The sequence below is a fragment of the Vidua macroura genome, chromosome 3, assembly GCF_024509145.1.
Source record: "Vidua macroura isolate BioBank_ID:100142 chromosome 3, ASM2450914v1, whole genome shotgun sequence".
Classification (NCBI taxonomy): Eukaryota; Metazoa; Chordata; class Aves; order Passeriformes; family Viduidae; genus Vidua; species Vidua macroura.
The window spans coordinates 63,320,324-63,345,258 of NC_071573.1; the positions used below are offsets into that span (position 1 = coordinate 63,320,324).

At 36.9% G+C, this 24,935-nt stretch overlaps 1 protein-coding gene across 2 annotated transcripts in view; it reads right to left on the reverse strand.

The window, feature by feature from the left end:
* NKAIN2 (sodium/potassium transporting ATPase interacting 2) overlaps nt 1-24,935 on the reverse strand; it is a 519,234-nt gene that overhangs the window by 57,027 nt on the left and 437,272 nt on the right. For both annotated transcript variants that reach the window (XM_053973640.1, XM_053973639.1), the window contains exon 4: nt 18,088-18,288. In XM_053973640.1, coding sequence (XP_053829615.1) covers nt 18,088-18,288 — 201 coding nt within the window. The remainder of the gene's footprint in view (nt 1-18,087; nt 18,289-24,935) is intronic.

Genomic DNA, 24,935 nt, shown 5'->3' on the forward strand with positions numbered 1-24,935 from the left:
CTGTTTTAAGTAGAAGGAGTATCTAAGAACTGAATGACCCTCTGGAGTATCCTTCTTTCTACCTTTCTCTAATAACTAAAATCTTAACACCATTGTTCAGCAAACTAGATCAGGACCAGGACCTGCATATTGGCCCTTTTCATCCAGCCTTCTTGTTATTTTTAATTTTTAACTGATGAGCTTATTCTTATCAGTTACTAAAAAGCTGGCACACTTTCCTGCAGCTGGTGAAGAGAAATATCTGCTTGCATGCCTGCAAAGCACAGAGCTAGCTCCTCAGGGACAGCCTTTTTCTGACAGATGCAATGTGCATCTTCTGCAAACACTCAATTACATTTTCAAGATGAGAGATTTTAATTTCAAAGGTTCTTACAAGTAAATCTCCAACTGTTTAAATTTAAAGTATTTTCAGAAAATAATTTCTTTTTAGTTTAAAGAATTTGTAGGAAATAAGAAAAAAATGGGATGTTTCAAGTCCTTTGTGGGTGAAACTTAAATGGCAGCTCAGAATGAGGAGGTTATGATGTGATTGGTGAGGTGGGGCTGGAGATTGAGGGAGGTGCACCCACTGACAAGGCAAAACAAATGGTTCTTGTCAAAATCATGGAGAGACAGCTTGTGTTGCACAGGTCAAACGTTACCCTAACCAAATCATTCGCAGCTCATAGCACAACCTTTGACTGGTAAGACTGTCACATAACAAAGAGGACAGTTGGTAGCCTGTGAACGGATGCTGCCTCCTGTCAAAAGAGTCCTTGATTCACCCAGTTTAATAGCAGCTTTCCCCACAGTCTTTCAGGCGTCCCTGCTTCCTGCTTCAGAGACTCCATCTCTTGGAAATAGCCTGTCAGGTCCCATCTGTTTTTTTGTGAAGCTGCCAGCCCCCTGAGAGAGGGTCCACCATTCCAATCTCCTGTCTGATGCTGGAAAACCAAAGGGGAATAACCTCTGCAATCTGCCAGAAATTGGTTTTTTGAAAGCAAGGACTCTGCTTCAGAGAGCTGCAATCTACCATACTTAAAGGAAAATTAGTTTTCTAAGTACAGTGCTTTCTTCTGTTGACTGCTTCAGCCCTCTGTGTCTTCCTGTGTTTCCTCTCCTCACAGTGTGGCTTGTGGGAGCTTAAACCTAAATAACTCATTAACAAGCAAAATCCAGTACACTATATTTCTTATTCCAGCAGGTATTGTGATGGGAAGGAAACAATGACAAAGCAACTTTCAGAAAACTCTTGCTATTTTAATGATAGTAAAACTGTATGAGCACTAAGCAGGCTACAGCTGGTATAATTAACAGCTGTTACATTTGTCAGTACCTCAAAAATGATTAGCAGGTGTCCTAGCTGATTCGACAAGTTCATTAATCATTGCAGGCTTTCCTTCAAATTGACTTATCAGTCTTAATATGCCCTCACTATTGCTTTACAGAGGACAATAATATTACACCGAGTATTATAAACATAAACAAACTGACATTATATCCCCCAATGGACTTAGCATCTGAATAACAAGACAAACATGCACAGTAAAGACAGCATGGAGCAAAGTCTGAGAAAAAGTATTTGCCATGAGAACGAGACAGCAGAGAGTTTCAAAGCGGATTTTGGAACAGAGAGTAGTTTCTAAATGGAGTGGAATGGTTAGAAAACAAATGGAAGTTGTTTGATAAAGAAAAGATTAAGGTGGTCATAGTCAGAATCCCTTACATAAATTTGAATTTTTCAAAAGCTTTAAGATAAAACATAAGGTTTTAGAGTGATTCAGCAAAGATGGTGAAAGGTGAAAGAAAAACTGCACCATTTTTTCGTAAAGGACAAGGAAGACAAGGGAAAGGCTAAAGAAACAAAGTTTTGGAAGTGCAAAACTGAACTCTTGGGAAATGATAGAAAGAGGACACACAATTTAATGAGCTAGGGCATCCCCAGTGAGTAAAGGGAAAAAAGAAGTAGCTTAGTGTGCATGGAAAAGTTTCAGAGGTGAGAAGAGGACTTTCAAGTGATTAAAGGGCAGAGGATAAGTGGATTTTCTTGTGGCTTTTAGTTGTTTTGCTTATTTTTGTTTTGTTTCCTTTCTCCTGGAAAATGAAACAATTTAATACTTTCTTAAAGGATAACTTATCCTTTATGAAATGTCTAATTTCTCATTCAGGCCAGAATACAGAATTGACCCAATGAATTCATTAGGGAACTGAGTTAACTTCTAGCTTATTCTGACACATTGTTCATTGGCAGTGTGAGAGATTGGGTTTTGAAGCTGATGGACCCCTGAATTATTCTGATGTCTGTAGAACAAGATCTTTGCTGATCTTTTACAACCTCTTATCCAGACAGCAGACACTGGGTCTGAAGCTGAATGCAAACAAATGAGTGACACAAAGCATAAATCTTAGCAATTTCTTTGCATGTTATACTAATGTTCTACTGCACAATGCCTATAGATCTCCTCTGTATGGACTGCAGTGAGTTCTGCTCCATTCGTTTCATATACACACACACACAGATGTGTATGTATGTTGTGTGGACGCATATTTTTGCTTCCTACCTTTGCTCTTCTCTGCACTGTCTCTACCTTGCTACAACAGAGAATAATTTTTGTAGGGGTCTTGCATACTAGTTCGTAAAAAGGAATAGATGTCAGCTTCAAGAATCTTGGCTGACCTCATGCTACTTCGAAGCAGGGCTAAAGGTGCTATCTTTTCCTCTTTCTGTCTAAACAGTAGAGATGTGAGTGAATTTGTTACTAAATTTTAGAGCAAAATACTGAAGTACTGTTCTAAAACTATGCCAGCTTCTGCCAGATATCCCTAAAGCTTAACATCTATTTGTACTTTAAATCTTGAGTACTCTTGCACTATTGAAACTCCGACTTGATAGATCTCAGAGGTGGAGGGAAGATGTTACTGTTGCTGGCAATAGCTTTACTCAAGTTGCCTGGGCAAAAGAGGTATTTCTTTTCCTAACCTGAATGTCAATGCCAATTGAAAGGCTCCATTACATGAAAATGGTGCAAAATTTTGTCAAAAAGTGAATTATCAAGACAGGCACTGCTACTAAAAAAGCAGAACAAACTCTGAAACGTTGGGATAATTTGTGCACAGTTATTCAAAGGTATCAGCAAGCAGACACTATTTGTATGGAAAAGCAATTATTACAGGAAAAATGTGAGCTTGTAAATGTAGCACATATTGCTTTCCTATGCTTTTTATGTAATTGGTATCATTATGCTACATAATGACATCAATTACTTAAAAATTAAGCACACAATAATGCATACTTCATATTTATTATATTCAGATGGAGTTCTTATCTGCAGCACTTCAGGGCCCGACATCCTTTAATAAATTCTACATGTGCCTTCAGTATTTTCTCTAGGGTTGTATTTTTTAATGCTTACTCTTTTAGTGCGGAATCTCAGGCATAAAATATTTAAAAGGTCAATTTTATGATGAAACACATGAGCCTGGATATTCTAAGTGGCACCCTAGACTGCAGAAGCTAATTGCTTTTTGACTGAAGAACTCTCTTAAGTGCTCACACTGGAAACAGGTTCATGTGAAAAGCAGGATGCATCTCTACTGTGCTTCCAAGCCTGCTGGGATTTGTTGAGATGAGTGACGCTGTGAAAAATAAAAATCACCTGGAGCCTGTTAATATCATAATCAAGTGAAAGCACAATTACTGCTGTCTTAATCCATCTGTCTGTATGCATCCGCTCCACTTCCAATCACCTGCCTTAGTCACTGGTGTATTATTATTGAGATGGCATTAAAAAATCCAAGGCGTGCATGTTCCAAATTTCTGTATGCTCTTCCATGTCAGTCAGTCTGTGTCTGCAGCTTTAGTGAGGCCATTTGTCAAGAAGGAGAGCAAAGGTCCCAGATTGCATGAAGTAAAGCCAAAGTACCTTTGTGTGTGGAGGCTGGCTGAATGATGCCCAAATTTAAGTTAGCAGATTGCAATTTTGACAAGTACCATTTATGTTAAATGAAGGGAAAAAAAAAGTCAAAGAAATGTACTGAATTCTAACAACTCATGTAAAGCTCAGTAATGCTCAATAGATGCCACCTCACGTATCTGGAACACTAAGGTAGCTTTGGTAAACAAACATAAATTTGTAGAGTATGATGGCAGTTCTGCAAAAACAATCTGATGTGATAATATACTTAGTTTTTTATTTCACCCTGAATGATGTTTGTTAGTGTAAGCAATCAAACTGAGTGACAGGAATTCTACATGATAAAATCAAGTTACAACAACAACAGCATCAACAATGAAGCAAAAACAACTGCAACAAACAACACAAGTAGTAACTTATAATTTAGAATAAGAAAATGCTAACTGAACTAAGGGTATATTTTCAAATTTCAGTAGACAAGCTATAGGGAGGAATGTTGGATAGTTTAACAATTGAGATGTTCACCATCTCCAGCTAATAGGTCTTTTTCATGTGAAAATCTCTCAGACATTCTTTTGAAAAAGCTGAATATTACTCACCATGTGAGTCTCTCATTTGCTAAATGCTTTGTATAGAAAAATACTAGATCCTAGGATTCATATAAAAAACCTCTACATCTATAATCAAAGAGACTCTTAGAAACCATTTTGAAGATCATCAGAAGAATGGGTTTTGAAGGTAATTGTAGATATTGGAAAAGAATGGCAGGTTCTTGTACACTCCCTTAAGATATTAAAAATAAAAATCTAAAAAGAGGTAGCTTTCCAAAAGTGATGATAAACACAGTTTTGTGTTTATGTGCACAAACCAGGAGTTAATCTGTAATCTCTCAGCAGTTTAAAATTCCTTGTTCTTTTCCAGTTGACAGTCTGTTTGGGAGAGAAAAAAACCTTAAACAGTCTTTCAGAAGAATGTTACTTTTTAATTTCAATGAAGTTTTGTTTAGAGACCTGAAGTTAGAGGAAGAATGGTCTATGCAGCTGCATATGTTGACTCCAAAATGCCACCAAATCCCTCCATAAGGCAGCTAATGGCCTTAATACTCTTCACACTGCCTTCAAAATTCCCCCTGAGACTTGTTCAAAGCTCTGTGCACTGAGTTGAGCTCTCTAAGGAGCTATGGATCAAATGGAGCCTGTTGCTCCTAAGTGTGTTAGAGCTGAGGAAGACACCTCTGCAAAGTTCAGCTCTGAGTTCAGACCTGTTCCGAGATCAAAATCCCCAGCTCAAACCTCGCTCAAGTGCATTGTGCGTGTTCAGTCCACTGAAGTCATCTGTGGCTGCCCTTGTCTAGAAATCCCTTGTCTGGAAATAGGTGGGATTAATTTTGTTTTTCTGGAAGTTCATGAATTCTTGTTAGTTATGGATCTCACTATCCAAGGCAATTCCCAGTAAGTGCACAAAAGGATAATACCTTCATATGACTTTGGAAACAAACCTGTTGGACCTGATTGGATTCTTTTGTTTGTGGCTTTTTTGTTTTTTTCGTTGTTGTTGTTGTTGTTTGTTTGGTTTACATACAATTACAGGAAACAAATAAAAAACCAAACAAACAAAAAAAAACCAAAACCCCTCATTCCTTTTTCTTTCTCAGGTTCTTTTTGACTGTTTTAATTAAAATAAATCACAAAGTTTAAGGAAGCTAAACAGCTACACAAAAGGCGTATTTCAGGATAGAAAATACAATGTACAGTGGAGGGATTTGGTTCATCCCCATATTTAAAAATGATAGCATTAAATGACTACTATTTCTGGTAATTTTTAGGATCTTCACAGTGAACCTCTCATAGCAGTATTATTTCCAGAATCAAAAAGAGACTGGAAATGCAGCATGTATTGCTTACCTATGTCTCAGATATAATCAGTATAATAATTTTTAATGTAACTAACCTCTTCCACTCAGTCAGAGCTTCATAACTCATGTGCAGAAGACATTTGGAAAGATCTGATGCTTTAAAAATGACATTTTTTTTGGTTCATGTAATTCACATTTCTGTAAAATTTGTTGCATCTCTATATTCTGATGGTTGCAGCAGGAAGCAATAATGATGGCAAAAAAGAGCTAACAGCCTGGGGAAAAATCCTTTTCTTATGATACATAGTGATTTTAGAATGAACTTTACAAACCACAAAGCCACTGAAAGCTACAATGTAGGTTCAGACAGAGTAGAAAACAATGATTTAGCAGATGAACATTTTTGAAGATGAGATCAATTAATGCAGTTTGTAACAGAAAATGTTTGTGAAAGTCCTCCGCAACCTTTGAAATGTATCTGGGTTATGTATTTTGTACTATTGCTGCCTAGACACAGCACATTTTCTGCAGGCATCTCTAACGGAGAATCAGGAGGCTGCCATCTGAAAATGAGGCAAGCACCACCAGTGGATTCAGCAAATGCCAAGTGGCCATTTAGCAGTGCCAGCTCACGATAGGCTCACACAGAAAAACTACCTGCCCTCCTTTTCCCTTTTGTACCTAAATCTTCAGGAAACTAAATCACTTCCTAAAAGCAGGGATGGAGAAAGCAGTCTTCTATTCCCTGGCAGACCACAAAGGATTGCCCATATTGACAATCTGTTTTGTGTAGGCAGGCTGCAGAAGCAATAAATCCTATTAACCTGTTCAAAGTCAAATGAAGACATTTAGAAAACAGAACTGCTATTACATGCAGTGGTGAAAGAAGAGCATATCAAAGAAAGGTTAAATGGATGCACCAGTATAAGATCGTGCAGCTACAACTGTAAAATTCCCCCAAACCTTTCTATCACCTGCTCTTGCCCTTCAGGATAGTAATTATATCCCCTTCAAACTAACTAGCTGACCATTCAAATACTATCTTCTGTTCTGTCAATGATAATTTTCAAGATAAAAAATCAATTTCAAGCTAACAGGACTTCTGTGGAAAATGCTTATGTTATGCTATAGTTTTGCTAGGGCACACTTCCTCTGTCCAAAACATATGTCATTTTGTGTGTACAGACCATTCTGGAGATTTACTGTAATTATTCCATGATGTGCTTATTGTTATGGATTCGGCAGCCTTTTTGCCTTTCTACCTGTTTTGTTCGAGAGCAGCTGCTAGCTTCAAGCTGTTGCCTGCTTCCAGCGGCAGAAGCTGAATTAAGGAGTGCTTTCCAGGGAAGATATGTTTTGAAACAGATATACTGACAATAAACTGGTTCACTAGGGAGGTATAACATTGACTGGATAAAAGTTGAGTAATAATTCTATGATAATTTACTGAAACTGGGTGCAATTTGCTTTAAAATAGAAATTCCCTCTGCTGCTGATGTTGGACTTGGAGGACTTTTACTGATAAAAGCATGGCATTTGCTTTTATGAAGTAGCTGATCTTTGGAGATTCATTAAACCTCATTATTTTTTCTTATGCATAAGTGACTGTTAATGCTTATTCACTGAATGAGAGAAATGGGAATAATGGAGTTGTCTAAAGCAAGGCTTGACAGTGCTTCTCTTCCTCCAGCTCTCTCTGCTTGTCGTGACTGAATACACTGAATTGAATTACTGAGGAAAGCCTTGGTAATCTCTTGGGAAAATAGTGAGCTCTTCAGGTGAGGCTGCCCAGCATTGCCTTGATTTCTGTGCCTGGTTTTAATTGTGAATCAGATGTGTGCAGTCAGTCCAGCTCCTCCCAGAGGAGGAGGGAGGGCTCTTCTGTGGGACTGGGGAGGATGTGCTGAGGATCCAGCACCTTATCAGTAGCCTTCTCAGAGCACTCTCAGGAAACAGGGCTATCTGAACAGCAGTTTACCTAAATGGAAGGTAGGGAATCGCATCCTAATCCCAGGTCTATTTTTCCTAATCTTTAGGAAAAGAGTATGTGGAAAAGGAAACAGTTAACTAATTAGGTGCAAAACAACAATGCAAAAATGTCAGAGATTTCTCTACTGTGTTCTTGTTACAACCTTCTCGCTGGAAATGGCAGGTATTAATATTTTATTGACTTGAACCTCTGGGGTAGATTCCAGATGTCACTACTTGATCATTGTGAACATATAAGGAAAGATAAATTCTGTCATGGCAATGTTGAATTCCCATCTATGGAAACAATTGTTACCAGAAGACAAATGCTCCTGTGGCTTTGTAGATGCCTTTTTTAACTCTGGTTGTGATTATGCACACACGACTGATCTGTTTTCAGAAAACATGGACATACAGAAGGAAAATAAAGCAGAGGAAAAGTCACAACATTTCATTATTAAATTGTATACATTAAAAAATAACTATTTCCTTTACTGTGCTCAGACCAGAATAGAGGCTGACAAAGCTCAAAGGTAGAGTTAAAAGAATGCTTCCTGCTGGGAAAAAACCTGCTCCAATGGTTTTGAAAACATGAATCACTTTATGCCAGTCTGTTTCAAGCAGTTGGGTACTGCAAAACTGATGTCTCAATAGTGCTGCAGATTAAGTGAAAGGTGCTGCTCAGGGGCACACCTTGAAAGCCCCCCAAACACATCAGAAGTGCATTTATGTGCTCTCTACCTGCCCAACCGGTGCTGAAGATAACATCTATTAAAGAAGTGGTGAGAATTGGCTGATGTCTACTGAGAATACGAGCAAAGAACAGATAACCTCTGATTTCAAGGGAAAGAAATTTTCTTTAATTAGACGGAACAATGACTTTTTCGCTAATGAATATTACCTGCCACTTAAAATCTAGGCTTCAGGTAGAAATTTCAGTAAATTTACAACAAAAAGACTCAATTTTCAAACTCAGACTCTAGTTTCCTTAGAACTGCAGCACTGCAGAAGTTAGAGAGACAAGAATCCTTAGGGCATGTCTACAGAGGATCTTCATTGCAGGCATTGTTTCATATGCTACATAAGCACAAAAAAATTTAAGACATATGATAAACTTTCCTCTCCCAGTACTAGAATTCCAATTCATGTTTCCTTCCTGAACTGCAAGATCAGAGTCCACAGCATGACTCAAACACTAGCTGGAGATCTAGATATCATTGGTGTTGCTAAATGTCCAGGGAACACTGACTCTAAGTGTGCAATTGCCATGAGTTTGTGAAGTGTATATAGACATAGTATCAACTGAAATAACCTACAGACTCTTCTGACCTAGAGGCCAAATGGCATAGCACAGCTTATGTTTACACAAATAAGATCTTTTCTGCCTCAGAACAAGATGAGCAGATCCAAACTGGCTATCAGAGATGCTCCCTGGTTTGTGCTACCTCTGTTCCCATGGACCAGCAGAGTCTGGGACAGGGATGCTGGTCTGGGCTGAATGCATGACAGAGACTTTAGCAAAAGTCAAACATTATAAATAATCATGCTGGAGTTTTTAGGATGAGCCCTTTTCAAGTATAAATGTACTATGAAAGTCCAGAGCCCAAGCAGCCAGCCAAAAAATCTACCAGAAAACCAGGTACTATGTTAAAGATCACTTGCCTGCATTTTAAGTGAAGATCATGACACTGTTATATTAAGACAAAACATTTCAGGGCTGATGCATTTTTCAAAAGAATCATGTTCCTTCAGAAAATTCCCAATTAGGTCTGATTCTGAGATTACAAGAGAAACTTAAATTATCAAAAATATTGAGAGAAGTTTTCTGACCCCAATAACTTAGCCTGACTCTAACACTTATTCCAAAGGTACACAGATGCATGAAATCAAAGTACTTTTAATTTTTTTTTCTGGAAGACAAAAGCCTTGTTATGCTGTCTGTGCTAGAAAATGGGGAAAAAAAAATGCAGAATTTGTAATGTCATATAATTGTTTTTATCGTTCACACACTAAAGATCAGGGATATCTAAATACTTCCTAGATTTTTTTTTTTCTTAGACATAGTTATTGTTGTTAATGGGCTTCTACCAGAAGCACTCAAGTTGAATTATAGAATTTCAGGAATCTATCATTGATCAGTGCCTTCCATACAGTTTCAGTTACAGCTGCTGACATTGTTTACCTTTGGTGAATTTTACAGACCAGATTTTGAGAACTATGGTATTGTGACCAGAATAGTCATGACTAAAGCTGCAAAACAGTTCATTCTATGTTTTCGTAACAATATGCTTTCATGTGTTCTGTTCATCTTCTGCTCGGGAAGCTGTGCAAACAGCACACAAAAATGAAACATAAAGAACACTACTTAAAGTATGCCATTCAAGTTTCACCACAGATTTAACAAACAAACATATTATTGTCTTTTTCTGGTTGTGTTTTTTTTTTTTTTTTTTTTAATATGTTTGTCTCTATAATGAAGTGAGGAAGGTTGCTATATGTTTTATGACTCTCTATATTATATTCAGGAAAAAAATCACCTTAACTCATAAACTGAGTCTTTGTACTTCCAGAATTAGAGGGGCTTTTTCTGGGATATGAAGCAAAATGGCAATTGTAGATTTTGTATAAAGCAGAACAAGACAGTAGTGTAATATCAGCAGGAATACCAAACATGGTGACACTGAGGCATAGCTGTACTGTGGATGAGGTTTTCAATATTTCCAAGGAGCAGCCCTCATTTGTATTGTACCTTCAGAACCAGCTCAGGAATGGGGTTGGTGAACCTGGCACTCAACTATGAGTTTTCAGTATGAAGAGGTATTGCTTTTTGTTTAAATACATGTTGTAAAAGAATACTTATGATTACAGAAGCTTGAGCTACTTATTTTTATTGCTGTTCTTCTCAGTACTATTCTTACATCTCAAATAAGTGTAATAAGCTTTTTCTACCTTGTAAATTCCTTTGTATAGAGAGAAAATCAAATGGACTAGGCTTTTTATCCTGAATCTCTTCAAAGAGAAAGGCTCACCAAGACTAGCTTAATAGGCCCCATTCCAAGTCATCTGACCCGTGTATAGCTGGAACATGTTCACATGCAGCTCTCATGCTATGACAGTGAAATAAAAACAGGACTATGCCAATACCAGAACTGAGGAATAATTTAAATGCCAGCTGTGGGAGGAAGCAAGTCAGAAAGAAAGCATCACCAGTCATCACTGCACCACCCACATCACACAGCCCCAGGACAGCCATGAGGCACTGAACCTGGAGATCCATAATTTCATTGCTCTATCATATCACCATGGGGTCAGCCAGAATTCAGAGTCCCCTGTGTCAAGGGACACATATGAGGTGGTCAAAACAAATTCTCAGGAAAATTCCCTCAGGCCTCAAAGTAATGAGTCCAATGTTCAGCTCTTTGTTTTCATAATTCCAATCCCACTCAAAAAAAAAAAAAAAAAAAAAAAAAAAAAAAAAAAAATCACATAAGCTATTTGCTTTTGCTAGCGCAAGTACATCTGTGAGAAGCAGAATTGCTTCCTCCAGTCTCAGCTCATGCTGGTGCTGTTGTCTTTCTTTCCACAAGGGAAATAAACCTTTCAGAGACAATCCTGTTTGCCTTGGTTAGGTAAGGCTGTTTAAAGCTGACTTCTCTCTTCTGAGTTGGAGAAAACTTGTTTTCAGACAATTACATAGCTTAGCTTTATACAAACACAGTTTATTAAGAAGGGAAGCTTTTAGGGAAATGAATGAGTACAATTCTACTGACAAAGCAACCTACTCATTATGAAAACGTTTATGCTTTGATGTGTAAAATTCAGTTTTCTGTAAGAAGTAGTGAAGAAATGCAGGTAAAATTTGATAGAAGGAATAACAGATACAGAAAAAAAAAATCTCTTATAGCAATCCTTCAAAATACTAATGACAAATGCTTTAGCATTATTGTCAAACACAGAAACAGCAATATACTGCGCTCTGAGCCAATGTCAAAGATACCTGAACCTGATGCCTGTCTGCTAACATGGAAAGACAGTATTATTAACACTTTACAATGATTCATACCCTCTTCACATTGTGCTGATTTTGCCCAGTCCCACAATGAAAAAAAGAATTTCTAAAGTACCAATCTATATCATTAAGAATCAATTTTCTTTCAACCGTTGTATTGCCCTAGAAAAGAACTTTGCCTTAATTAAATAATGTTATTTTTCTCCATGAGGTTCAAAGAGTCACAATTTAATTACATGAGCTCCTGTCTCCTTACTCACAAATAAATATTGTCACTACTCTAAAAGCACAGGAAGAGACAGCTGATGTGCAAAGTATGTGTATGAGTATAACCATGTAGAAGGGGTGGAGGCTGCTGACAGAAGGGAGGTGCAGGAACGAAGTTATCAAGGACAAATCTAAGAATGGGCTTTCATGTGCAAGATGTACTTCCTGCACAACTGAAGACCTTTATATTGGGTAAAAAGGACTGGAAAATTAAGAACATGGCATTAGGTTTACTGCTGCATTTGATGTTTTGCAAGAACTTTGCTGCATTTTGTTTCTTCCCAGCATATCACCCTGTATGTATTTTGAGCAGAGGAATGGAATATGCTGGTTTATTGGCAGAACACAAGGGCTACATCAGTAGGTCATTCTTCCTAAAAGATGAGTATTAACCACCTGAGCACAGTGAAGGCTATTACTACAGTACATGTTCTTAGAATATTCCTTTGCAGCTCTGTCAAAGGGATCTGCCTGTTTAATTTTAGAATTTCAACTTGGACTAGCCAGGGCAAACCTCTGTGTTGTTTCCACTCATGAATATTTTGGGACACACAGAAACACTCTTTTGCTGTTTGCCTCATTCCTAATGACATTATTAGTTAGGCAGCTGTTTTTTTCCATGCATTCCTGTGATTGCTTTCCACATCTCCCCTGCTTTTGCTGTTTTGCCTCTCCTTGTATCATGCAGTCTGGCCTGCTGATATATCTGCTGCCTGATTCTTTCAGTCTTGCTCTATAATTTGCTGGTGTATCTGGAGGAACTCTGGCCTTTTTCTCTGCTCAGGTATAATTAATATCTTCCCAAATAAAAATAAAATTAAATCCACAAGGAGAAAAAAAAAAAGAGATCAAATATACTTCCCTTGCAGAAGGCTTGTTTTCTCTTTGTGCTCCAAATGCCAGAGCTTCACAAGCCCTCTCTTTAACCTTTGGTGTCCTGCTTATACCCTCTTGATGTCTCACTCTTTGAGCATCCTGCTTCTCCTCCCGTGCCATGTCTTCCCCTTACTCCTGAAATCTCCCACTGCTGAGATTATTTTCCACCTCTTGCTTTAAAAACCTCTATTTCTTCTCCTTAGTTTTGTCCAGTTATATTCAAGTAGTTCATTCTCTTGCAAGACTCTCTGTGGCCTGTTCCACCTGGTTTGTCCCGTCCTGTCAGTATGAGAGTGCACTGCTAATGAGACACCAGCTTCTTGTCAGCTAATTCCTAAATTTCAAACTTTCACACACTTCTGTCTTTTACTGCATTTTAGGATAATTTTCTAGCACATAAAATCTATCAGAAGTTTACTCATTCTGAATCATAGGACTTTTTTATTATGCCTACAGGAAAGCTGACAATAGTCAAACAGGAAGTCCAATGAAACCTCAAACTAGTATTCCCTCTCTGTCTTCCTGTCTTTTCTTCCTTTCCTTTCCATATGGGGTGGCTGGCTTGCTTTATACTTTGAAGGTTAGTTCTTTTGGATGGGAAACACTGCTTTTTTTCTCAATCATATTTCCTCAGCAATGTTGAGGGCCTTTAAGTGTTAGACTCTGAGTAACATATTTGAGCATGGAGGTCTAAAACACAGGTAGACAGTTCAGTAAATATATTCTTGTAAAAGTACACTTTTACTGAGTACTCCTATCTCTCCACCCAGGCATGAGAGTATTTAATGCCACCTGTGCTATGCAAACATGAAAGACTTTAAGACTGTCCGATTCTAATTATTAATCCTTAAGAGAAGCAGGGAACATTAATGCTATTCTACTGCTCTAAGTGCTAAAATACATACACAGACCACCTTTCCATAGGATTAGATTACCTGCAATGTTTAATGGAATCATCCTGGCAGCATCTTTCTGAAATATTTAAGAACCACTGTTTGTATAGTATGGACAATAATTGGCATGAATTAAGCACCTTGCCTAAGGTCTTATGGTAAGTCTGCAACAGAGCAGAGATTTTGATGCTGGCATCTTAACTTCATAGCTGTACTAGTGCATCTTAATAACACAGTTATGTTTCATGATGTTGTAAATCAATCTGACAGCATCAGGGCTTGAAAGGTATTGTGCATGATGCAGACTTTGCAGAAATCCAAACAGTATACATTTACAGTAAATACTATGGATGGGTAATTACATATTACAAATTTTGAAGCATGAAATAATAATTTTAATGATTGCATGAAGCATGTACTCAAGCACAAATACAGGAAGGAACAAAAAGAAATTCAGACTAATATATAGCACATAAAAGTCAGTGGACAGGATCACTTTGAAAATTGTCAATACTTTTATGTAACAGTTTACTTATGGTTTTATTTATTTGGTATGTAAATTACCATCAATAATGCAGATGCAGTACATAAGAAATGCCTTTCTTCCACTTGTTTTACTGGAATAATATTACACAGTTCATCTTTTTGAGAGCTGTATAACTAAAACCCAAACTGGCTAAGGTGATGCCTTTACATTAATCTTATTCCCATAACTCAGGCACTTATCTCCACTAAAATCAATAGATTTTTGAGTGTGTGAGAAGTAAAAGACAAGCATACTAAATACTTTTAATCCTGTGTTGGCAAATAGATTTGTAATTCTGTTACACTTATCTCCAAGGCTGATCTCTACTTTGCATATTTTCAGAGTTTTGATCTACAAATGGGTTTTAATTTGTTGACTTTTGCAAGAACAGACTTGTGGCAGTGAGGGCAGGTCATGCATAATCAAAGAGTAAACCAAAGACAAAAGAAATATGCAGAGAATCTGAGCTCAATTTCTGTATGAAATACAATTAACATTATAATTTCCTTGTACCACTCAAAGACCTTCCTGTATTGGGTGTCCTGCATATTTAGGGGCTTTTTGAAAGATTCAAGAGATCTCTATCTAGGCAAATGGTACAGGGTTTTATGAAACGAACATGAAAAATTTAGGCATGCTTTTCTCTCTCTTCGGCACTTGGAAAGAGGCACAGAAAGATGAAAGGACTTTCAAAAGAACATTGTGATAGATCTGGAAGCAGAACCCTCTGACCTGAACTGCAGCTCAGGGCCTGAACTGAAAAGCTTTTCACCTTCTCTTAGAAGACGAGAGTTCAACGAACTGTGGAAAATGAAAAAAATTGTACATAGACTTTGTAGGTAGAATTAGACATTGATATGTGTGAGTGCTTGAGAAACTGCCAGCTTATGAGAAACTTTCAGTTGTATGACAAAAGGCTGGGATCCAAATGCTATTTATACTCAGAGCCAGTGACTACCTTAAGCCCTGATACGGCATGCCAAGATTAACAGTGGTGTATAACCTGCACTGTGTCCCTCCCAAGCACTGCCCTCCCCATGGTGAGGTGGCAGCTACGCCTCTTATTGTTCAGAGGTAGGAAGCTTCAGTCGGACTCCACTCTGCAGATATTATATAGAATACAACTCAAATAGCTGCAAATCAAATCCCCATTAGTACTACTGACCTCATTCTTTACCTGGAAAAATTCTCTCCAGAGATCAGTCATTTAAGTATATCTATCCTTGATAACCCAGTAGGCCTGAAAATGAAATAGCTTCTCTAATGCAAGCAAAAAGAATCAATAACCTTTAAACACACAAGGACATTTTATTGTCTGAAGCGTATGAGTATATGAGTCATGCCATCACTAGACCAGTTTATTTTTGTAATTTGTAGACATAAGGACAGGCAGAGTTGCGGTCCTTGCAGAGCATATTGGATGGGCCAGATGCTCAAGACTTGGGAGCTCTGTAAATGAGACTTCCCTGGGAGAGAAGTGCCTAGTGGAGAGTATGTGAGCACAGGCTACATTAAGGGTTGGTTCTTTCCAACAAAAATATTGAATTAGTTGTGGCCAAAATTATGCAATTTTTTCTGCATTTATCAGCAAACCTTTAAATAGATGTTGCTGTCAAAGTGTGATAAAGCTAAGATCTCACCTTTGCAGATTCATCTACAATATTGATCAAGAATTGGGGAGGACAGGAAATGAGGGAGTTGTTCCATGGAAATACAGAATCATAGATTCACAGAATTGTTAGAGTAGGAAGGGACCTCTGGAAATCATTTAGTCCAACTCCACTGACAATGTAATTCCTTAGGAATTCCACTGATAGGCACAAGGAAAAGAAAAGGGGGGAGGTATATATTAGAAGGGGATCTTAGGTATTAGGTGAATCGCAAAGTCTATTCCTCTCAAGTACCTCAGCCAATGGGGAAAGAGAGTGGGAAATGTGGCTGGGAAATTAAGATAAGAAGGAGGAGGCTGAGTCCTCTAACAATTAGAGAAACCCCATGGGAAATGCCCATGACCTCTCCCTTTATTCAAATAATGTAACAGGACTCCTCTGTCTCCTTTTTGGACATAAACCTCTGGTGTTTGTGGATTAATTTTCTTGACACAAACAGTACTTTTCTTCTTTGTGTTATATGTCACTGAGCTTTACCAGTTAATTCCTCTGTTTCCCATTTAATCACATTTAATATGGGAGTGAATTTACACTAGCATTTCTATTAGAAAAAAATAGCCACAAAGGGAAATGTGAAAGTGATGTAAACAGTAGTCAAGCACAAGGTTTGTAAAATTGACCTGTACTTACTCTGTGTAGCTCTGTGCCTGTGATAACCACATTTAGAGTAACATGAATGGGAGTATAACACAGATGTAGTTAGCTACAGCTATCAGATTACTAATGGCTTGTTATTTTGAACCATTACTCTGACTTGAAAAGAATGAGCTTATCCAAAAACACAGCTCTATTTAAACACAGACACACAAAAAACCTTGTTGAATCAGGAACAGAATTGAGCTTGAACTACATATACCTCGAGTTTCTTGTTCCTCATTCATTAAAGTAAAAAAAAAAAAAAAAAAAAAAAAAAAAAAAAAAAAAAGGCAGAAAAAAATAAGCCGGTTATCTATTTTTGAAGGCTTGAGAGTAGGAGGGCTCTGCAGATGGATCTGGATAGGCTGAATCAATGGGCCAAAGCCAATTGGATGAAGTTCAACAAGGCCAAGTGCCAGGTTGTGCACTTGGGTCACAACAACTGTAGGCACTGCCACAGGCTGGGGGCAGAGTGTCTGGAAAGCTGCCTGTTGGAAAAGAACCTGGGGGTGCTGGTCAACACTGACTGAACATGAGCCAGCGAGTGCCCACGTGGCCAAGGCAAATGGCATCCTGGTCTGGATGAAGGGAAATCAAGCTTGCACCAGGGAAATTTTATGTTGGATATTAAGAAAAAATTCTTCACCAAGAGGTTTGTCAAGCACTTGAACAGGCTGCTCAGGGTAATGGTGGAGTTGCCTTCCCTGGAGGTATTTGAAATATGTGTAGATGTAACGCTTAAGTGCAGGCTTTAGTGCTGGACTTGGAAGTCCTGGGTTAAGGGTAGGGCTTGATGATCTTAGAGGTCTTTTCCAACCAAAATTATCCTATGAAGCTATAAATCCACGAGTCAAGCTTGAGCGATATAAAACGCTGGGGAATAGATAGATGGAAAAGCTGCCCACTTTTTGGATAGCTGTGAGCTCCGTTATACATTTTTTTCCCCCAAGCAAACAGTTTTCATCCCTTATAAATTTTCTGCAGTGCAACATTGGATTCTCCTAAAAAAAATTTAAGATCTTGGGTTTTGATTTTCATGTAAGTGTAACTTTTTCGGGAGGGGAGGGAAAACCTCTCCTATTGTAGTCTAGTGTCAATTAATACAGTTAAAGACAAATTGATGAGATTTGAGTCCTGTGAACTGATCAATGAATCTATTTTTACTGTTGGTTTGTCTTTTGTATTCAATTTCATATTTAATTTGGCTTTCACAACAATAGCTGTAACTTGCTATTATGTCAAAACTTATATATTATAGTATCAGGAAAACAGAGTGTGCCATGTCAGTAGTTCTTAGTGCAATAATAAATATGTATGTTGGAAATTTTTGCATGCAGCTATCTTGAACTGGCTGAATGACAACTGAGTTTCATAACTAAACTAAGATACAAATGCAGGGTTTGTGAGTGAATGACACAATCATCCACTATTCCAATAAAGACAAGAAGAAATCCTGAAAAGGTGGTGGAATTGAAGTTATTTGTAAACACTTACTGCAAGGAAGATCTGAAGAGAACTGTGAGCCACTTCTATGTACTGATATTCAAGGAAACACCCCGAGACAGTGATATAACGATGATCCTCTGGTGCCCAGTCTGGTGCTGGGGTTACTGAGGTCACGGTGCAGCCCGGCCCATTCTCCATCCACCAGGAACGGTGCATTGAGATGTTAAAGGTCAGAATGAGATCTGTTTCCTGCAGAAGAACAAGAGAAGAATTAATGTGTGGGGATGGTACTCTGGTATCCAATGCCTCAGCAAGGGATTTCACAGCATGCATAAAGAAGCAAAGAGCTGCAATAAAACTGCGCTGTCACATGAAAGTTAGTGGAGCTTGCCTGCTGCAAGCAGAACTAGCTGTACCTTGTCAGCCAGGAATGCTTTGGAGCAGAAAAATAATACTGCAAGCCAGGATCTGTTCCTAGACATCATGGCAGCCTAGACCATCACACTCATTTCTATTGACTGTCCATTTTCCAGCGGATACCATAAGGATAGATGACCCATGTTTTGTTGGTCTGATGTACCAAACAATAAAAGCATCTTCCAGAATTAAGACTTCATATGCTTTAATATGCACACATTATCTGCAAGTTTTTTCTAAGGGGACCTATGGAAGCTCTGCTGAAATATTGGAGAAGATTGAAGAAAAGGATCCTGCACATTTGCTTGCAGGCAGATCTCTTTACAATGCCTCTGTTTGATTACTAATTTCCTAGAATCCTGTAAGGAAATAGTGAGTATTACTTTGTCTAAAGACTACTGGGCTAGTTAAAAAGAGGGGCAGAGGTGTGCAACCTTTAACTCCCACACAGCTAATGCAATGGAGTAACTAGTCAGCCATGCCTTCCATTAGGATTGCATTTATAAATAGTTCATAGAGGATTAATAAATTATTAATACACATCATAAACAATACTACGGATATTACTTTCATAAATTATACGTGGTTGCACATTACTTGAGAGTGTTACACATAGCTATAACAAAACTATGGACTCTGTGGATTCTGTAATAGCCTACAGTGTTTACCAACATTTTATAAATAATTTATAACTGTAACCTCATTGTAAAGTGTGACTATCTAGTCTGTGTGCACATGTGCTCAGTCATGCAAAAAAAAATTGCTTTTAAGTAATGTCTTTGCAGAGCCGAACTCTCCCCACACCTAACCTACATTTTTTCAGCCTGTTGATGTCATTAATAATTAAGATTCTCATAAAGATTTTAAAATGTAACTATTTAATTAGGCTTACCGTGCCAAACAAAATAGAATGCTATTCTGTAGCAGATAAATTGTAGTCACATTTCCCTTCAAAAAAGCTGTTTTTCCAGTCCTACTTATTTCACTTTTTTGCACTAACTTATGAAGAGGTAACTCCATCCAGAGAGGTTTTGGACAATGTCACATGTCAATTGATCTGTGATTGCACTTGACACTGCAGTGTAGCTTAATGTTTTTTCTCCGATTTGCAGTTTGTACCAAAAGTATGGAAATTTTTTGCATTAAAAAAAAAAAAAAAAAAAAATCAATCACTTCCCTGCATAAGCACACACAGCTATCAGATGGCAGGCAGGACCTGAAATATGTTTGCAATGAATAATTACCCTTCATTCCCACAACAGTCCAATCCAGCAAATAATGAGCTGTATGAGAAATTTTAAAATGCTTCATATGAATTTAATCATACAACTAACTTCAAGCATTTGTTAGTTTTAATCAAAGTTACAGCAAACATTTCTATAAACTATGTGAATTGTGCCCAAATATATATATTGACGTATAGTTATAAGTCTTCATCTCCAAAAACCATCTCCTTTCTCTGGATTTTTCCCTACTAATGCCATAGACACTGGAAAGTGTCTGCCATGTGGTTCTTGGAAATGGGAATTTTTACCTTTCACCCAAGCCAGAAGATTATTTTTCTTTCTGAAGGGCTGCTACAACCCCTCAAGTAGAACACTGGCCTTCTCACTTGGTACAAGAAGTTGTAGAATAGACATCTTTGGAGTAACTTTGCTTAAAGTAATAGATTTATTCCTAAATGACTGAAACTGGAATTCATCATGTTATTGTCAAAAGAACTTTCAGCCATTATAGTCACCATGGAAAATTCAAAACCTCTACTGTCTTATCAGAGATGCAGCACAAATTAATAGGACTCATTGTCTATTTCCATTTTACCTTTGCAATACCTTGAGAAGAATCATGATGGACTAAATATATTTTACAAAGTGCAGACTAGGGATGAAAAATGTTTTCCTTGAAAAAGAAAGTGATAAACTGGCTTGCAGGAACTGAGTATTTGTTATGCATCTACCAGATGAAGTGAAAATGGATCAAGAGAAGCTAAACATAAAAATCAAAACTGGGTTTTGTGTGTAGAGTATAACTTCTCTAGGGGCAGCTATTTTTCACAGATTCAATAATCAAAAACTTTATTAGTTAAAAGCACAAGTAAATTTCTGAGTTACATGGGAAATAGAATTACACATTAAGATATTTAAGATTACATATATAAATAAAACCTTCTCAAAATCTAGCTTTCTTCCATCCCTGAATTTATCCTCAGATGATTTTTTGAAAAATTTACAGAATTCCTTTGCATTCAAATAATCTTTTGGCAGTTAAGTTGGATGCTGTGATTAGGACTTGTTTTGTTCAGGAATAGTCTTGGGGTGTTTACCAGTGAAAAAGATATAGATCTTTAATAGACCTATATTCTATTTCTTTCTCTGAATAATCAGTAAAACACTATTCTGTTTTTTTGGTTTTTTTTTGGTCTTAAAATAGATCTGATATCCAGCATAGAAATGTGATATTCCTTAATTCTTAATAATAATAATAATAATAATAATAATAATAATAATAATAATAATAATAATAATCATAATCCTACTGAAAGTCACAGGTTCAAATCTTAAAGAACTTTGAATTACGTGATTGAAAAAGCTTTCAAAAATCAGTTGTTACATACTGAGCCAGTTAAGAAAAAAGGTCAACTTCAGAAAGCAAAACAATAAAACATGAAATCTGGTTTTGTAAGATTAGACACCATTCATGTCTCAGGTCCAGCTTGGATGGATCAAGAATAACAATGAAATAAAATCTTGAGAAGTCAATGTGTAAGTCAGACCTTGCAAATTTCTATCCCCAAAATATCTGGGATCAGAATAAGCATAGAAGGAGCCCATTAACTACAAAGCTGCTGTGCACTTAAGTCTTAGGTATAAATTGTTATGTGCTTTGAACTTGCCTATAACCTTCAAGCCATGCCCCCTTTCATGCAACCACATTAGCAGAGCAGTTCCTGTTGCTCAGCATTGAAGGTCACCCAGCTTATGAAAAAGTTTCCCTTAGTGAGAAAACACTTAAGGAATTGAATCCTCTTTTAGAACTGTGGAAGCCAAGGAGGGGATGATGTATCTATCATTAACATCTCTTCTACTGACAGCATTTAGAGCTATTTTTGGACAAACTCTGCTTGCTATTTACTTTGTTCACTGTTTGAATACAGTTTTAGTGGACATAGACAAAGTCTACAATGGAAGCTGGGAATTTATTATGCTCTCTAGTGTATTTGCCGTCTGTTTTCCTTCCAACATCTGTGGCTCAAACTTTGTTCAGAGATGCAGAGAAATGGTCTGATAAGCCTTGAAGCTATGAAAACTAACAAGAATTGTTGAAACACATTGGGCAAGCCAATATGTTGTTGTTCAAAGTCTGTATGTCAAGGAAGATTTCATTATCCTAAATTCAACAAACAGCTGCTTCCTTTGTGGACATAGAAATACATCTGTAAGGGCTTTATTGCTGATCACTGTGCTGCTTTTGTAAATTCTGCTGGTATTTGTAAAGCTTTTTAGTGAAAATTGGTGCATTAAAGTAGATTTTGATACTCTCAAGAAAAAAACACAAAGGAAAACATTTTGTAGGACATCTTTGCTGACATTCTGAAGATGTGTTGATATTTGCAGTGGTCAGGAAAAATACTGCTAGATTAGACAAATCTTGAAGTTTGGAGGTCTCAGAGACTCAGATTTCTGAGATTAGGATATGAGACATCTTCAGATTATATCTGTAATTTCATTTCAGCTTAGTTGGTAAAAAAAATTTGAGCTCTAATGGTTTAGTGCCTATGTTTAATGGAGTAGATGGCAAACTTTTGGGGGTCAACTGCACACTACATAGCATTTTCTGGCTGAGGAGAGCTGATAACAGTACATGGCAACATAAAGTTTTGAAAAAGCTGCCAGAAGAAGAATAAAAGCCTCTTTGTAATCAAACACAGCAAGAGGACAGCAGTGCTTAAAAGGAAGACAGCTCTTTGTGTATTGTATTAGTACTAGCACATATTAGTAAGTGAGCTGTCTCTTTACAGAAATCACAATATATTACTGTTTCAATGATTTTTGTTTGTCGCACCTCAGAGAAGCTAATTCCAAACAGTGCCATGAGAAAAAAGAGGCAAGAGCCGTTCAGGGTGATTCTACTTGAAAACCCAGGAGATCTCGCAAACTCGGGGAAGTTGAATTGTACTGATTTCAATGGTTGTGGCTCGCTGTGTCATGGGAAATGATTTCTTCTATTTTTCTAATTAGGAATTGCTGAAATCTGTGCAAACCTTCCAAGCCTCTGTACATCTTTTGTCAAATACAACCCGGTAACCACTTGTTCCATTTATCAAACTCAAACTAGCAAGAACAGGCTACTTGGAGAGTGAACAATCACACAAGGTTTCAGTGATAAAAGATCAGGGTCTGAAAGCATTTGTAGTTTTGGATGCCTAGGATGCACTGAGCCTCTACAGGATATTTTTTTTCTTCTGTTATCTCACTTTTCCACTCAAACTAACTCCCACCAGGCAGTACCATTTTCTCATGCAAGCAGACTTTTCCCTGCCTAAAGAAAAAACTCTCCTCGCTGAAGAACCAAAATAGAGCTTGTCAGCTATGTTTTTTTTTTTTTTGTTTGTTTGTTTTTGTTTTTGTTTTTTTTTTGTTTTTTTTTTTTTGCGAGGGAGGGGATTTTTTGTTTGTTTGTTTGTTTGTTTTGAGTTTTTTTTTGCTTTTAAATTCAAAGTTGATATATAGAAAATAATTATTGTATAAATCTTTAGGGAAAACAGATATTTAAAGATAATATTTTTCTATTTTGTTGCATTTGAATTGGGTTTTTTCCTCTCTAATTTTTGTATGTGTGTGATATTTGCCCTTTAATTTTTTTTTTCAGTAACCTGGAATTTGCTTCTTTAATTTCCTCTTGTAAAACCATTTTGTACAAGTATAGTTGAAAATTGGGTACAGAATCTGATTTACCTATGTGTCGTTAATCAGATAAGGTTTAACCAGTTTTGAATCTACCCAAGTGATATACTTTTGAAGCTCATCAATGAAAACTAGCAAAAATTGTCCCCTTGTTAGGTTTTTTCAGTATTCTATTTCTCAGTTAAAAATGCTACAAATGTATTTTAAGTGATTTCCGGTGTACCAACGTACTTCCGAAGGATTTAATTATAATGTTACCAGCATGAAAGAGATGACTCAGATGTCCTGATTTTCTTCTCTAAAATGAAACTAGAATATTGTATTAATAAAATACTATAAATAATCCTCAAAAAGCACAGGCACTGCTATACAAAGTTTGACATTGTCAATTATTATTTTGTTATATCATACCTGTCAATTATCTTCTGATATTAGTAAAGCTGCAATTAATGTTATGTTAATTTAGATCTTCATATTTTTCTAGTAGTTTAATTTGTACATTGAAAGACATAAAAATTTTAATCTGCTCTGCTTCTACTCATAAAAAAAAAAAAAAGACACCTGCTAGGCTCCAGAATATTAATTTAATTAGTTCAGTGGCATCAACATTTTTTATTAACATCATTCTTCAAAAATTTTCTAGCTATTTAGTTCTCCAATTAAATACAATGAAAAAGGAAGTAGAAACTTCAGTTTATATTACAAAGTTAACATAATTATTACTGCTCCATGAATATTACTCTCTCATGAATATTTTTTCATATTTAAACTGAATATTTTTAGAAAGTTCTGGACTAATATCCATTGATTTTTTCCTTGTGCAGAACATGCAGATTTAGCCCTTCACAGGAGGCCAATGTCATTTATCATGAGGACTATGAAGTTGCAGTCAAATATAAATTTTAATTTAGCTATTGTACATATTTATTGAAGATCCTGAGAAGTATAATTTTTGTAGTTTCTTGGAAAATTACTTTCTGGAGGATGTAAGCTTGTGCAGTGATAAAACACATTGAAATGGAAAGCTAACTAGAGGCACTCACATCCCACAGTACTGTCAAACCTTATTTATTTCACACTGTGCAGTAATCAAAGATATCATTCTGGAATTGAGAAAATTTGTTTAAGGAAATTGAGTTAAATATAATACATTGTTTTGACAAATTGCCATTCTCTGACAAGGACATCTTATACCCAAGCTCTGATAATGTGAGTGTACAGTGGACAGTTTTCCAGGTGATCTACATGGTTCTGTCCTTGGGATTACCAGATCTCATCTGTGTCCCATGAAACAAAACTGGCAAAGAATTTTATGATTGAACTAAAATCAGCATAGTTCTGGGTCTCTCTCAGAAGTGAAGTGAATGTTCTGATAAGTTTCCAAACCTTGGTTATTAATACTGAGCTGAAAATGCCTGATTACACTGCTTTCCCAATATATTAGTACCAGTTTTTTATGAGTTAGGCATAATGCTTCTACAGATGTTTAGTTCATTATTCTCTTGGGACTGTTTTTTCCCCCTTTGTTTTTAAACAGTAAAGGAAGTGTGTCTCTCTCTTGGTTTACCCAGGCAA